Source organism: Anguilla anguilla, chromosome 1, assembly GCF_013347855.1.
Source record: "Anguilla anguilla isolate fAngAng1 chromosome 1, fAngAng1.pri, whole genome shotgun sequence".
In the NCBI taxonomy this organism is placed as follows: Eukaryota; Metazoa; Chordata; class Actinopteri; order Anguilliformes; family Anguillidae; genus Anguilla; species Anguilla anguilla.
Genome location: NC_049201.1, coordinates 77366613 through 77381612, shown reverse-complemented (window position 1 = coordinate 77381612; position 15000 = coordinate 77366613). Strand labels below are relative to the sequence as shown.

Genomic DNA, 15000 nt, shown 5'->3' with positions numbered 1-15000 from the left:
GGGTCCAGTGGTGGAGCAGAGAGGCGGGACGTGACTGGGAAAAGGGCGTGGCAGGGCGGGGCGGGGCTGGGCACCAGATCTCCGAGCTTGCGGGAAACTGGCCGCGTGAGACGCTGCTCAGTGTTCTCAATATTTATTTATTCTGAGACGTAATTGCGAGGAACAGGCCGCTAAAAAAAGAAAGAAAAAGGAAAAAGATGTTCCCTGATGTTTGCTTTTCGTCCGGTCGGGAGTGGAAATAGATCAGACACTTATTCCAACCTGTCGAGTGTAGTGGCCTGAGGGCAAACTTAAAATGAAAGGGAGAACAATTTATTTTATTTGGTTTTCTTTTGCATTATTTTTGTCGATTTATTTCCTTAGCCACGGACTGGAAAGACACAGTTGTCAGCACGACTGCAGTCGTCCAGCTTAAAGCAGACTGTCCTCGACGGTGAGTCAGCGCCACACGTTACGTTTTCACCGTCAAGTCGAAACAGTTAGGTGGTGAACGAGCGGTACAAATACGAAAAAAATGTTTTTGAAGTTTTCTCAACCGAATTAAAAGCAGCGCGGAAGGCCGAGCTGCGGGGAACACAGGCACCGCTGAAGGAGAGACGAAGCGAAACGCGGCTCAGGTGTAGACGGGAGTGAATGCCCACCGGCGGGTGATTCATTAAACCGAACCGTGGGAGTGACGCATCGAATGCTATGCAGAAACGCCACGCCCACCTCTGGCGGGCGGCCAATGAGGCAAAAGAATGCTACACAACAGGGGCTTTCTGGGGGGAAAAAAAAAAAAAAAAGATTTTTTTTTAGCCTTTTTGTCGAGCGGGTCGTGGCGTTTGTCGGTTGTTTTGTTTTGTTTTTTTTTGTCGAAAGCCCGCATCTCCCGGAGAGAGCCGCGCCGATCGCGTTCCTTTGTCCCGCGCGAGTTTGGCACGCCGCACACCTGGATGCCGTCTCCGGGGCCCCCCTGATGCAGGCGGGAGTCCTCATACCGGGGAACCGCAAGAGTGAAAGTCCCCCCCCCCCCACTTAGATAGCGAAGTGTCAAAAATACGTCTTCGGGTGCAGTGACCCCCCGATCTCTGTGCTGCTCCCAGTGCCACGCTCAAACATGCGGTTTTATGCACGCACGCACACACACACACACACACACGCACACACACACGCACACACGCACACGCACACACACACACACACACACGCACACACACACGCGCGCGCACACTCCTGTGCGTAAGTGTGATTGTAAATTCGTTGGGCCGGCCGCTCCGGCGTGTGGGAAAACACGAGAGCCGGTCGCTCCCACACGCGTCACAGACACACACACACGCACACACACACACACACACACACACACGCGCGCGCGTCACAGACACACACACACGCACACGCACACGCACACACACACACGCGTCACAGACACACACACACACACACACACACGCACACGCACACACACACACGCGTCACAGACACACACACACACACACACGCGTCACAGACACACACACACACACACACGCGTCACAGACACACACACACACACACACACGCGTCACAGACACACACACACACACACACACACACGCACACACACGCGTCACAGACACACACACACACGCACACACACACACACACACACACACACACACACACGCGCGTCACAGACACGCCGGCCGACGTGTCGAAAGGTTTCACTTTAGCGCCTCTCTGCGCGCACGCACACACACACACACAAACACACACACACACGCGCGATCACGCTCCCGCCCTGTCACCCACGCCCCTCACTAAGCACCTTTCTCATTATCGCACCCCACCTACGTTACACCTCTCCCCTCCCCTGTGCTAAGACAACGTTTAGGCTGCAGGTTATTTCTCTGATATAATCTGTCACTTTGGTGAAAAGAAAACGACAGCTTTTTCTTACGGCGGTGGAGCCTGCATCCTGGGGGGAGGGGGTGCGTGGGGAGGGGTTCTGCTCTGGCAACTCTCCAGGAAGCCCCAAAAAACAACTAGGGCCCCTGACACAACACATACACGCACATACACGCACATGCACACGTACACACATGCACATACACACGCACGCACATACACACGCACACACACGCACATACACGCACGCACACACACGTACATACACACACGTACATACGCACACGCGTACACACACACACGCATACACACGCACGCACACAGCAGTTCACGGTGTCCCCCCACATTCTGCTAACAGAACTGCACGCTGTACTGGAGCTTGGCTCTTCGCTGGGTAAACGCACTCGAGTGATATACTTATTATGTAATGTGGTGTAAGTGAGGTTTACTATGGTTAGCCATTGGGCACGTCAGCCCACTCTGTGATAGGTTGGTTGTGGTGAGCGTGGTTTGGAACACACTCAGTGATGGGTTGGTTATGGTGAACATGGTTTGGAACACCTTCAGTGATGGGTTGGTTATGGTGAGCATGGTTTGGAACACACTCAGTGATAGATTGGTTATGGTGAGCATGGTTTGGAACACACTCAGTGATGGGTTGGTTATGGTGAGCGTGGTTTGGAACACACTCAGTGATAGATTGGTTATGGTTAGCGTGGTTTGATTGGTTCAGTCGTAGGGGATACAAACCAGCTCTGTGATAGATTGGTTATGGTGAGCGTGGTTTGATTGGTTCAGTCGTAGGGGATACAAACCAGCTCTGTGATAGATTGGTTATTGTTAGCATGGTTTGATTGGTTCAGTCGTAGGGGATACAAACCAACTCTGTGATAGATCGGTTATTGTTAGCGTGGTTTGATTGGTTCAGTCGTAGGGGATACAAAACCAGCTCTGTGATAGATTGGTTCTGGCTGCGCATGGCAGTGTGTCTGTTCTCCCTAGCGGTCTCAGTGCGTCGCCATGCATCCCTGCGCTGTGGGTGGGGGATGACTCATGATTGGTTAATGATACGTGGTCTGTCTTATCATCAAACAACGAAGCAAAGTCCGCCCCCTCTTTCCCTCTCTGTTCTTGGTGTGAAACGGCCCTGCTGGCTCGGTTTCACTTGAACCTCACAAGTTCCATGTGAACTTTGATCTCACTGCTGAGTGAGCAGTGAGTAATGCGTCAAGTTTTTTTTTTTCCAGGGAATCCTGATTTAATTAGATTTTCTTGTGTGATATGAATATGTATGAGGGTTTCACTTGGGTGATATTGAGGCCAGCTTTGGACAAGTGTTGAATTTTGTTTGGTAATATTCACCATGATAACTGGCTGTATGTTACCAGTCAAAGTGCTAACGGTCAGCATGCTGTGAACTTATTGTTTTGTGACCGCTTTGAGTTTTTTCCCAAATTTGGCTCAATGGGGCTTTTTTATTCCCTCTGGAAAATATCTATTGCAAAGCACTGTGTGACAACCCAAAAATGATTGATTGAAAAGGTTATTATTTGAAACCATGGTGCATGGTTCTATAGGGGGCATTTTTATAGAGTATTGTGACATCACAATGCAGCAGGTTCACTTCTGGTCCCTGTCAGTTTGGAACAGTTGTACATGGTTCTATAGGGAGAATTGTTCTAGAACATTGTGACATCACAATGCAGCAGGTTCACTTCTGGTCCCTGTCAGTTTGGAACAGTTGTACATGGTTCTATAGGGAGAATTGTTCTGGAGCATTGTGACATCACAATGGGGAAGGGCACTACTGGTTCCTGTAAGTCAGCAGGGGAACCGGGCCTCTCAGGGCCGAGGAGGAGCAAGAGAAGGTAGACGAGGAAGATGGATTAGTAACGACACGCATTGGCAGATGTCGAAACGCCCTCGAGCTCTGTCTGAGAAAAACAGCGGAAGTCCCCCCCTCCCCTCTGCCAAGAGGAAATCAACTGTCACTTCCCCCCCCCAACAGTCAAACGTCCTCAAGCCCTCAACAGAAAGAGGAGGAGAGATGCCAGTGCTGTCTTGTGGGCCTCTCGGATTAACCTACCGCACTCGGCAAAAAAAGGCCTGCAACAGCGCGACACCGTTAACCGTCCTGACGGAAACACAGGCAGCGTTAGCATTCGCCACCTGAGAGGCACTGCACTGCTCTGTCCCCGGAGAAACCCCCCCCCCCCCCACCCACCACCCCAATGCCAACACCTGCAAGCTGACACCTCGGGGAGAGAGAGGCCACTAAATGCTAAAAACACAGGTATTAAATCAACGGCTCGACAGTCTACAACACACCCCCCCCGCCCCCCCCTCCCCCCTCCCCCCTCCCCATCCACACGCGAACCTATTCGCCATTTCACAGCACAGTGCTGAGGCAGTGCGTCCACTCGAAGAAACTTCCAAATGATTAACACAAATGTTCACATGTATTTAATATTCCTTTTCTTAAACGATTAACACAGATGTGCACATGTATTTAATATTCCTTTTCTTAAAAGATTAACACAGATGTGCACATGTATTTAATATTCCTTTTCTCAAATGATTAACACAAATGTGCACACGTATTTAATATTCCTTTTCTTAAACGATTAACACAAATGTTCACACGTATTTAATATTCCTTTTCTTAAACGATTAACACAAATGTTCACACGTATTTAACATTCTCATTCTGCCACTGGAATGAGGGGCTGAGCGCGTGTCGCTCCTCTGACCGGCCTGCGTTTCACTTTTTCCCCTGTGAGGGCCGCTCCCCCCGCCTCTTCATCACAAGAAGTCGTGCTTAATGTCTCTCCTCAGAAGGGAACATGTGCGTCTTACTCTCTGGTTAAAAAAAAACAAGAGCGAAAGAAGAGGGTTGGGAGTTGCGGGCGGAGGTGTTGGGGAGGTGGTGGTGGCTGTGGGGGGGGAGGGGGGGGGGGTTGGGGGGGGGGAGTGACTGAGGGGTTCTAGGGGAAGGAAGTGGAGCCTATCAAGTCATCGATCAGTCGTGCCTGTCATTGCTCGGATGGTCTGGTCTTCAGAAAGAGAGAGCGGGGTAGTAGATATGGAAAAAGAAGAAGAAGAGAGAGGGAGGGTGGGTGACTGCAGGGGGGGGAGAGGTACTCCGTGTTCTGATTGCCGACGGGTAGTATGCGCTAAAGATTGGAGATGCTAAGGTTGTTACGGTAGTTCATTCCATCAAAAAAACCTGAGGCCAGAAGTGTTAGTCGAGTACCTCATATTCTTTCTGAACGATATCATGGCGGCGTCAAACGCACACACAGCGGCTTGGAGCGTCTCCTTCTGTGAGCTCACGCCACCTCGCGCCGATGTTTCCCCCGTGTCCGTATTGATTTTTTTCGATTTCCCCGAAACAGCTTACCGGATTTATGCAGCTCACCGCTCGCGCGGGCGGGCGGGCGGGCGGGCGGCAGTGCGCTATAATGGCTAAGGAGCTGGTCTTGTAGCCTAAAAGGTCGCAGGTTCGATTCCACCTGGTAGGACACCGCCGTCGCAACCTTGAGCGCGGTACTTAACCTGCGTTGCTCCAGTATATATCCAGCTGCATAACTGGATACGATGCGAGTCGCTCTGGATGAGAGCGTCTGCTAAACTCCCTGCGACGTGACGCGGCGATTTCTGCGCAGGAGACGGAATAGACGGAGAGCACGCGCAGGTGAGCCCAGCCCCAGGTGCGCACACGCCTGCGCTGAACGAGCCCTGCCCTCTGACGGGCCCTTTAAAACCCCCCCCCGCACGCTGCCCGCGGGGCGAGGACCCGCGTCCGACGCTTCACCTGTGCGGCAGGTGACTCTGGCGGTTTGTGAGGGCGGCGTTTCGGATTTGTCTTTATTTATTTATTTATTTATTTATTTGTTTATTTATTTGTTTGTTTGTCTTCCATTCGGCTTCTCCGCCGCTGACCGCGCTCGCCTCTGACCCGTCCGAAACCTTCACCCCCCTCCGTCCCCGGGCCCGCTCGCCGCGCCGTGAGGTCACTTCCTGTGCCAAATGAGAAACTCGACGAACGTTCGCGCACTCACACTTCACTTCGCCCACACACACACACACACACTCACACACACACACACTCACACTCGCACTCGCGCTCGCACACACACTCACACTCACACTCGCGCTCGCACACACACACACACTCACACTCGCACACACACACACTCGCACACACACACACACACTCACACTCACACTCACACACACACTCACACTCACACTCGCGCTCGCGCTTGCACACACACACACAAACACACACACACTCACACACTCTCTCTCACACACACACACACACACACACACACACACACACTCACACACACACACACACACACACACACACTCGCGCTCACACACCACTGCACCAGGCGGTGTGTTTCGTTACGGGGGCAGGTGTTTTTTAGAGAGAGCAGTGAGTCGCATGCATTGCAAAGGGGCTGCTTGGCATTGACTGGCGGTCAGGACTGCTAGCGCTAGCCCAGTGGAGCTGCGTATGGAACACAGTGAAAACACACAGCCATGCAAGGACATACTGTAGGTCTCAACTTTGGGGGCGACAAACAAAAAATTCTCTTTAGGATTTTCTTGAGGGGGGTCAGTAACAGCTTCACCAAATACAAAATGGTGGTGGGGGGGAAGGGACTATGATATTTTCCAATTCCCCCCCCCCCCCCCATCCATGCGGCCGCAGTTTATGCTCTGTCTTTTGATGAACAGCAATCCCACGGAAAACGACGCGAAGATAAAAAAACGATCAGACCGCCACTTCGTGACCTTTTTGAAATTGTATTCATGAGCGCACTGTGTGCGTATCCGTGCGTATTTTTAGCGTGCAACTGAAAATATCCGCATGCATGCGTGCGCATTTTATCAGTATATTTGTTGACTTCCGTTTTGAGCACGCGGGCGTAAACTACTAATCTGATAAACCGTCTGATTCTTATAAAGGGTGACTCACAGAGTCTGCTTTATAAGACTTCTCTGCCATCTTGAACGTATCGGCTTTCTTGAGCTTTAAAAAGACTCGTAGATGCACAGCATGATAATCAGTCGCGCTATCGTACCCTTTTTTTTTTGTTTTTGTGGGAGGGAACGTTTCGGATCCCGTTCGAAAATAGAATATACAGTACATATTTTGGATATATACGTGAACTTCTTTGGACAGTACAACGACGGCAACGTTGCGCGAAAGGGAGCATCTGAAAGCGGTGACGAAGTCTGGCGATGACTTTTCGGGATCTTTTATTTTGCCGCTGCGTTTTTAAAAAAAAACTTTGGTACGAAACGGCGGACCGCCCGCCCTCCGGTCGCGGGACATCAGCCGAGGGGCGCTGCTCGCTGCCCGAACCCGATTATTTCTGCCTCCCGCGCGGCCGGCCGCCTCCATTTTCCATCTCTTTCTTGCGGTTATGATATCATTATTGAAAAGAGAGAAAAAAAAAGGGGGGGGGGGAGGGCGTGGGGGCTGCATTCGTTTTTTTTCCTAAGTGCACCGTGATCCATAAAATATTCATCCGACCACAAAACCCTCTGAATTGGGTCTGTGGCATCGCTAAGCCCCCCCGACACGCGGGCCCCCCCCCCCAGTCTGCGGGTGTTAAAAAGCGGTCACAACCCCCCACACACAACCTCACCGCCCTGACCCCCAAACCCCCCCCCGTTACCGAGGTGGAAGGCGAAAGGGGGGTGTGTGTGTGAGACGGGTTCGAGGGATGCTAAAACGTCATGTTTAACAGGAAGGTGAGGCGGCGGCGGCTGTCCCTTCTTTAAACGGGACGGCGGACCCCTTGGCACAAAAGCCCCATTCACCCCCCCCCCCCCCGGCGGTGTCGCTGGAGGCCGATTATGGGGGACCGGCTTCGTTTCGGGAGCGCTTTATAAAACGAAGACGGGGAGCAGGGGTGGGAGTGGGCGGTTGGGTGGTTGGTGGGGGGAAATGGGGTGGGGTGCGGGGGGGGGTTCACCAGATGGGAAACAAGTTTTTTTTTAAGGGGGGAAAGAGAGAGAGAGAGAGAGAGAGAGATGGAAAGGGAGAGAGAGAGAGAGAGAGAGATGGAAAGGGAGAGGGAGAACGGATGGCTCATTTGATTACTGCTATAACAGTAACTGTAGGGACCGCGTAATGAGGACCAGGCTGTGGGGTAATGCCCCCCCACCCCCCCACCCCCCTCGCCCCCGCTCCCCTCTCCCCGCAACCCCCCTCATTTCTCTCTCATGGTCGTCCAAATCTACTGGAAGTGCAGCGTGTTGCCCCGTCCCGAGCCAGCTGGCCGCCCGCCAGCGCCCCTCCCACAGAAGGGGGCGATATTTGCTTTCATCCCCTACGAGCCAGCCAATTCATCACAGACCACCACCGGCTACAAAACTATATCAATTATCAGCTTTTTTTTCCCTTCTTCTCCTTCTTCTTCTTCTGCTTTTTTTTCTTTCTTTTTTTTTATTTTCATCGGAATATAATTCCGCCTCTCTCTCTCTCTCTCCCGCTCGGTCGAGGGGGCATAAATCTGTCGACGGGAAGCAGGCCGGAAAACGATAATTTTTTTTTTTTTTTTGGGAAATGCAGGCAGGCGTCCACGCCGCACACCACTACCACCGATTGCCCCCCTAGCAACCCCCCCCCCTGCCCCAATACCCCTCCCCAAAACCCCCCCGCAAACCCCTGTTGGGTGGAGGAGACAGTAGCCACAGTGTCTGCGGGGGTGGCGCGTAGGAGCTGGTAGCGGGTTGGGCGGGGCCGGGCGGGGGCCAATGCTGTAGCGTGCGCCAAGGTTCTCTCGCTCCTCGATGGCGCACTGAATGTCGGGGAGGGGGGGGGGGCGGGGGCGGGTTAGCCCCCAAAGTGTGAATAACAAGCTATCTGTGGCTGGGGTAGTGGGGGCGCGCTAAGGGGGTCCGGGGTGAGTGGGGGTTTGGGGTTTGGGGCTGGGGGGGGGCTGGGGGGGGTGGGATGCTATTTTTACTGGACCCTGCGGCTTTTGCATGTTGCTCCAAAAACCAGAATAAAATAAACAGCCTGGACTTTTTAAGCACCCCGACTTCCAGGCTCAGAAGCATGCGGGCGTTGACACTTCATCTGCGGGAAAGTGTGTGTGTGTGTGTGTGTGTGTGTGCGTGTGTGTGTGTATGTGCGAGTGAGTGTGTATCTGTGTGTGTATGAGTGTGAGTTTGTGTGTGTGTGAGTGAGTGAGTGTGTGTGCACATATCTACTCTCTACGCATGTGGTGTGCATGCATGTGTGTACAGGCACACCTACGTGTGTGTGTGTGTATGCGCCTCTGTTCTATGTGGAGGCTGTACATGTGTGTGCATGTGGGTGTGTGCGTGTGCATGTATGTCTGCATGTGCGTACGCATGGCTCTGTGGAGTGTAGACTGCAGCTGGGCGTGGAGTCTGTACATACGTGTGCGTGTGCACGTGTGTGTCTGTATGGGGTGTGGCATGGTGGGAAGGTGGGGGATTCGGGGCGGGGCGGGTGGGTCCGCTAGGATTTTATCTGAACGTGAATCATCGCGGAGAGAAAGGGTGGCGACCCAGAGTGCTTTGTGTGTCCACCCTGGCCCCCGCGTGAGCTGGCGTGCCTTCCTCTTTTTCTTTTTTTTTTTGAGTGCCAACAAATGGACGGAGCATTGGAAGAGGAGGAGGAGGAGGAGGAGGAGGGAAAAAAAAAAGATATATTACCCATGGGTCAGCAGTGAGAGATCGCTGGGCAAAATCCATATCGCTCCACGTCTGCTCCCCCCCTCTTTATATCTTGATAAAATATTCAAATCTAGCCATTACTTCGCATTAGGACAGTCTGTGGAACGGAGACCAGGGACAGGCCAAGTGCCAGGCAGGAAACCACAGAATGTATACATGTTCTATCAGACACATCTATCCTGTGTTGGTACTTACGTTAAACCCCCCCCCGCCCCCCCCCCCCCGCCCTTCCATTAAGGCACAGGTTCATGTCGGCGCTGAAAGCCCAAAGCTAGCGAGCAGCTAGCGAGCGTTCCTCTCCTCCTCCGTCCGGGCCCGCCGTTTTTTTTTTCGGGGGCTTCTCACGGAGACGCGCGCGAGCGCATGAGCCAGGCGTCTCCTCACCGGCTTGTTATTCGTTCGTTTGTTCGTTCCCTCGTTCGTTCGTTCGTTCCTGTCGCCGCTGACGACGGTGGGGGGTGTAAAAAAAAAACAGGGAGGAGTCTTTTGTTTTTGTTCCCTTCGAAACAGCAGCGCCACCGATTTCACTGCCGTTGAGTTTTTCAGTCTTTATATACGCACACACTCACACTCACAAATACACGCAAATGGACGCACATCCAGAAAATGCCCACAAACGTGCTCCCTTGCACACACACACACACACACACAGATTAGCATGGAAACCCCAGCAGAGATGGTTGTCCTGCTGGGCTTAGTTATGGCTGCGCGGTCGTTGAGTCATTGCAGACGGCGGAAAGAAGACGCTGAGACACACTCTGGTCTGCTCTCAACTTCAAACAAAAACATGGCCAGGGTACCTTCAGACAGAAACTGCACCTGCGGCAGGGGGGGGGGGGGGGAGGATTGTACAGGAAGTCCAGGAACTTCCTGCTTTTTGACTTGCCGTGTGCAATACAGAGGGGATCAGGAACAGAAATAGAGAGGAGCGGAAACAGAGAGGAATAGAAACAAAGAAGAGCAGGAACAGAGAGGAACAGAAACAGAGAGGAACAGGAACAGAAACAGAGAACAGCAGGAACAGAGAGGAACAGGAACAGAAACAGAGAACAGCAGGAACAGAGAGGAACAGGAACAGAGAAGAGCAGGAACAGAGAGGAACAGAAACAGAGAGGAACAGGAACAGAGGAACAGAAACAGAGAGGAACTGAAACAAAGAGGAGCATAAACAGAAACAGAGAAACAGAAAGAGAGAGGAACTGAAACAAAGAGGAGCATAAACAGAAAGAGAGAGGAACAGAAACACAGAGCAGCAGAAATAGTGAGGAGCATGAATAGCTCACTCTGCCGTATGGCCTAAACCTGGACCCCTTCTGCCTGGGGCTTTCCTGGCTTTTTTTTTTTTTTGGTTGAGGGGTGGGGGGCGTATATTGGGGGTGGGGGGGGCCCCCCTTCATCACATCTCAAATTGCCTAACAACAAAGATCGCCCCCCCGTCCCCTTTCTGCACACCCCCCCCTCTCTGCTGTTAATTTTACACCTTGCTGGGTGTTGTTGTTGCCGTGTCCTGTTTCGGGCCCTGCTATAGGGGAACAGGTGCGACTTCGGATCGCAGAGTTTAAATAAACGGCTGGAAGACGGCCAGATTCCAGGCCCGAGCTCGTCAGCGTCGTTCCATCGGCCCGCCCCATTTATTTTTATTTATTTTTGTTTGCTTTTTTTTTCCTTTTTTTTTACAGAAAAAGGACTGCTCTTGTGTCTGTTCTTTACGGTCTAATCCGGTTTCTGCAGGGGGAAAACACAGGATTTGATAGACTTGTGTGTGCATGTGTGTGTGTGTGTGTGTGTGTGTGTGTGTGTGCATGCGTGCATGCGTTCTCAGTTAGCACACATCAGTTTTAAGGAGCACATGCTCATAAAAGGGAGCACTGTAGAGCTGTGGTGTGTGTGTGTGTGCGTGTGTGTGTGTGTGTATGCGTGCACCTCTCCCTCTCCACCCCTCCACCTCCCCTCATTCCTGCAGTAACAGGAAAAGGCCGTGACAGGGTAGGGCAGTGGTTAGCAGACCCTGCGCTTGTAGCTCGCTCAGAGGCTGCGGGTTTGATTCCCCAGGTGGGGGGCATTGCCGTTTCTGCTGCGCGACTCGGCGCGCAGGGCATGAGCTGAGAGAGAACGCCTGCCGAAAGACAGGGAAGCGAAGAGGCCGAATTGCCCCGCGGGTTCGTCCTCGCGTCAGACGAAGGCGTAGCGTAGCGTAAGCGCGCGCGGCGCGCGGCTCTGTCTCCGCACGGTAACGGTCCGACGCGAAGCCCGGCGCAATTCAGCCGTCCTGCAGGAACACCGTACCTGCGGAAAACGGGAGAGGGCTGTTTTCTGTATCACGGGGGGGAGGGGGGGGGGGGCGTCGGGGGGGGTTAGGCCCTAAACGCTGTGAAACGGTGCGCCCGCGCTATCCCAGAAGCCTCAGTTTCGGAGAGCGGAGCGGAGCGATCCCCGCCCCTTTCCCCTCTCGGCGTATCCTGGAGGCTTTGGGCTTCGAGAACGGGGGGGTCGGGACGACGGGGGCGGTGGGGGGGGGGGGTGTGTGTCAGGGTGTTCAGAGCTCTACCGCGCTCCCATTTTAGGACCACTAGCTCCTGAAAAAAAAAATCGATGTGGGCTAACTGGAAAAATAATTTAAGCAGCAGGTCTGCTAATTGGGATGCATTAGCAGTGCTTCTAAACTTTTGAACTTACTGCAGGAGCACGTGTGCTCCTTGGAAGAAGAAAAAAATGTTAGTGAATAACCCTGGAGTTGAGGGAGCTGGGAGGTCGCGGGTTCGATTCCCAGTTGGGGCACTGCCGCTGCACCCTTGAGCGAGGTGCTCAACCTGATTTAGAATGACTTTGGTGAATATTCTGCCCGTATAGATGGGACGTATGTTGAATGAACCGTAAGCCTGTTCTGTGTGAGTCCCAAATGGCGGTAATGTGGATGTGACCTGACCCGTCTCTCTCTCTCTCTCTCTCTCCAGGTCACAGGGTGAAGCTGGAGGACCCCCAGAAGGCCATGCAGTTTTCGGACCGCCTGTCCGAGCTGGAGCGCTTCCAGAGGGCCGGGCTGAGGATGGGGCCTGGGTCGGGTAACCCCAGACCCTCCCACACCAGCCACTTCAGTCCCTCCAACCAGTCCCAGATCCCAGGTACCCCCCCCCCCCTCCCCCCCGCCCCACCACGCACCACCCAGACTTTGCACCAGCCTGTTTAACCTCAATCAATTCCATTCTGTTTCCTGACCAACACACACACACACACACACACACACATACGGACACACACAAACATACACACACATATACACACACACACACACACACACACACACACACATACGCACACACACACACAAACATACACACACACACACACACACACACACATACGCACACACACACACACACACACACACACACATATATGCACACACACATACACACACACACACACACACACACACTCAGAACAAGTACGTACACAGACCTCCTCTGGTCATTGTATTATTGTGACGTGTTTCTTTACCTCTCGGTCGCTGAATTAAGTCATGAAAGGCGTTTTGCCGCGGATTCGCCGAGTTTGCTGCTTTCTGCCTCTGACTGAAGGCCTCAGCCACATGAACGGGGCCGTCGCTGGGGCTGGGCTTTGTAGCGGTCGCTAGTGCAGTGCGGGGTTACCGTTTCATCACCGAGACCCGCCAACCGCGTTCAGCGGCTTAACCACCTCCCCTCCACCTCCTTCACCTCCTCCTGCTCCTCCTTTTATCTGGGGGGCAGCGCAGACCACTTGAGGAGAATTCGAAGAGGGTGTGTGTGTGTGGGGGGGGGGTTATTGATCAGGGGACGTTGCTGCGGGACCCGGTGGGGGGCAGTATTGATTGGGAGAGATCACGGCTCGTTCTGTGGTTGTGCCTGTCGATGTGCCTGGCAGTTTGGCAGCAAGTGACACAGTGTGTGGGCCAGTGTGTCTTCCTGTACATCTGCGTAGACCAGCGTGGATCAGTGTGGTTCTGTGCGGCTCAGTGTGGTGTGGACTGCAGTCCGGTGCAGCTCAGTGTGGTTTAATTTGGCTGAGTGTGGTTTAGCGTAGCTCTGTAAAGCTCAGGGTAGCTCACTGTGTTTTGCTGTGAGGACCAGTGTAGCTCAATGTGGTTTAATCTGGCTCAGTGTGGTTTAATGTAGACCAGTGAGCCTGAGAGTAGCTCAGTAAGGCTCAGTGTAGTTCAGTGTGTTCTCAGTGTGGTTTAATGAGGCTCAGTGTGACTCGGTCTGAGGCTGGAGTGAGGCTCAGAGAAGCTCAGTGAGGCTCAGAGTGACTCGGTCTGAGGCTGGAGTGAGGCTCAGAGTAGCTCAGTGAGGCTCAGCGTGTGTGCGGTGTGCTGTGGCTCTGTTTCCCGAGGCTGCGTTGGTTAGCACAGCCACACTGCAGGAATGTAGCAGCCCTGCGTGACCTCTCCACCCACGCCCGTCTCATTCTGCTGCAGTGTGTGTGTGTGTGTGTGTGTGAGTGTGTGTGTGCATGCGTGTGAGAGAGAGAGTGTGTGTGTATGTGTGTGTGTGAGAGAGAGTCTGCGTGTGTGTCAGAGAGAGTGTGTGTGTGTGGGTGTGTGTGTGTGTGTATGTGCGCGTGTGTGAGTGTGTGTGTGAGAGAGAGTGTGTGTGTGCGTGTGTGTGCGAGTGTTTGTGCACGATTGCAGGAGCATTCATTTGCACACACACAATGCTCCTGCAAGCATGCACAGACACTCACATGCACACACACACACACACACACACTCACACACGCACACATGCACACACACACACACACACACACACACACACACACACACACTCACACTCACACACACACACACACACACACACACACAGAGCACATAAAGGGGGTTTGAGGCAGTGCTGCAGTTGAAAGATCCTGCACATTGGTGCTGTTTGGGGACACGGTGGGCCTGTGTTGTCCCGTGAGAGCGGCAGTGCGCGTGCAGCTACGCTAACCCGCGCAGGCGTCATGTGACCTTGTGTTGCCGCTGCCGTGGTCTCCTGGGAAACGAGGGTCGCCATGTCTGCCCTCAGTGCAGAAAAAACAAACAAAATTAATGCTCCAATTTTTTTTTTTTACCCGTCCATCTTTCGCAGAAAAGAGGACAACATGTAGCAACAACAAAAAAAAAAGCTTCGAACCTCGTAACGGGCTTGCGTCCGTGAGTTTGTTGCGCAACCCTTATTTCCTTCCCCCCCTCGCCCCCCCAACCCAACCGCAAAAGTGTCATAATTCCTTAGAGCCCCACAGAAAGGTTCCTGTTGGCTGCTTGCGGACGGCTTGCGTGTTCTCTGCACGCGAGCAGTGAAATTCTGTTTCCCCATGCGGTCTGTGGAGTTAGTGGAGTGCCACCCTCGCACAGAGAACACAAAAATGCACACTTATTTTTAC

The 15000-nt window shown here is 53.1% G+C and overlaps 1 protein-coding gene across 1 annotated transcript in view; it reads left to right on the top strand.

The window, feature by feature from the left end:
* Positions 1-15000, top strand: part of runx3 (RUNX family transcription factor 3) — a 44244-nt gene that overhangs the window by 14329 nt on the left and 14915 nt on the right. The window contains exon 4 of the mRNA XM_035382131.1: positions 12552-12719. Coding sequence (XP_035238022.1) covers positions 12552-12719 — 168 coding nt within the window. The remainder of the gene's footprint in view (positions 1-12551; positions 12720-15000) is intronic.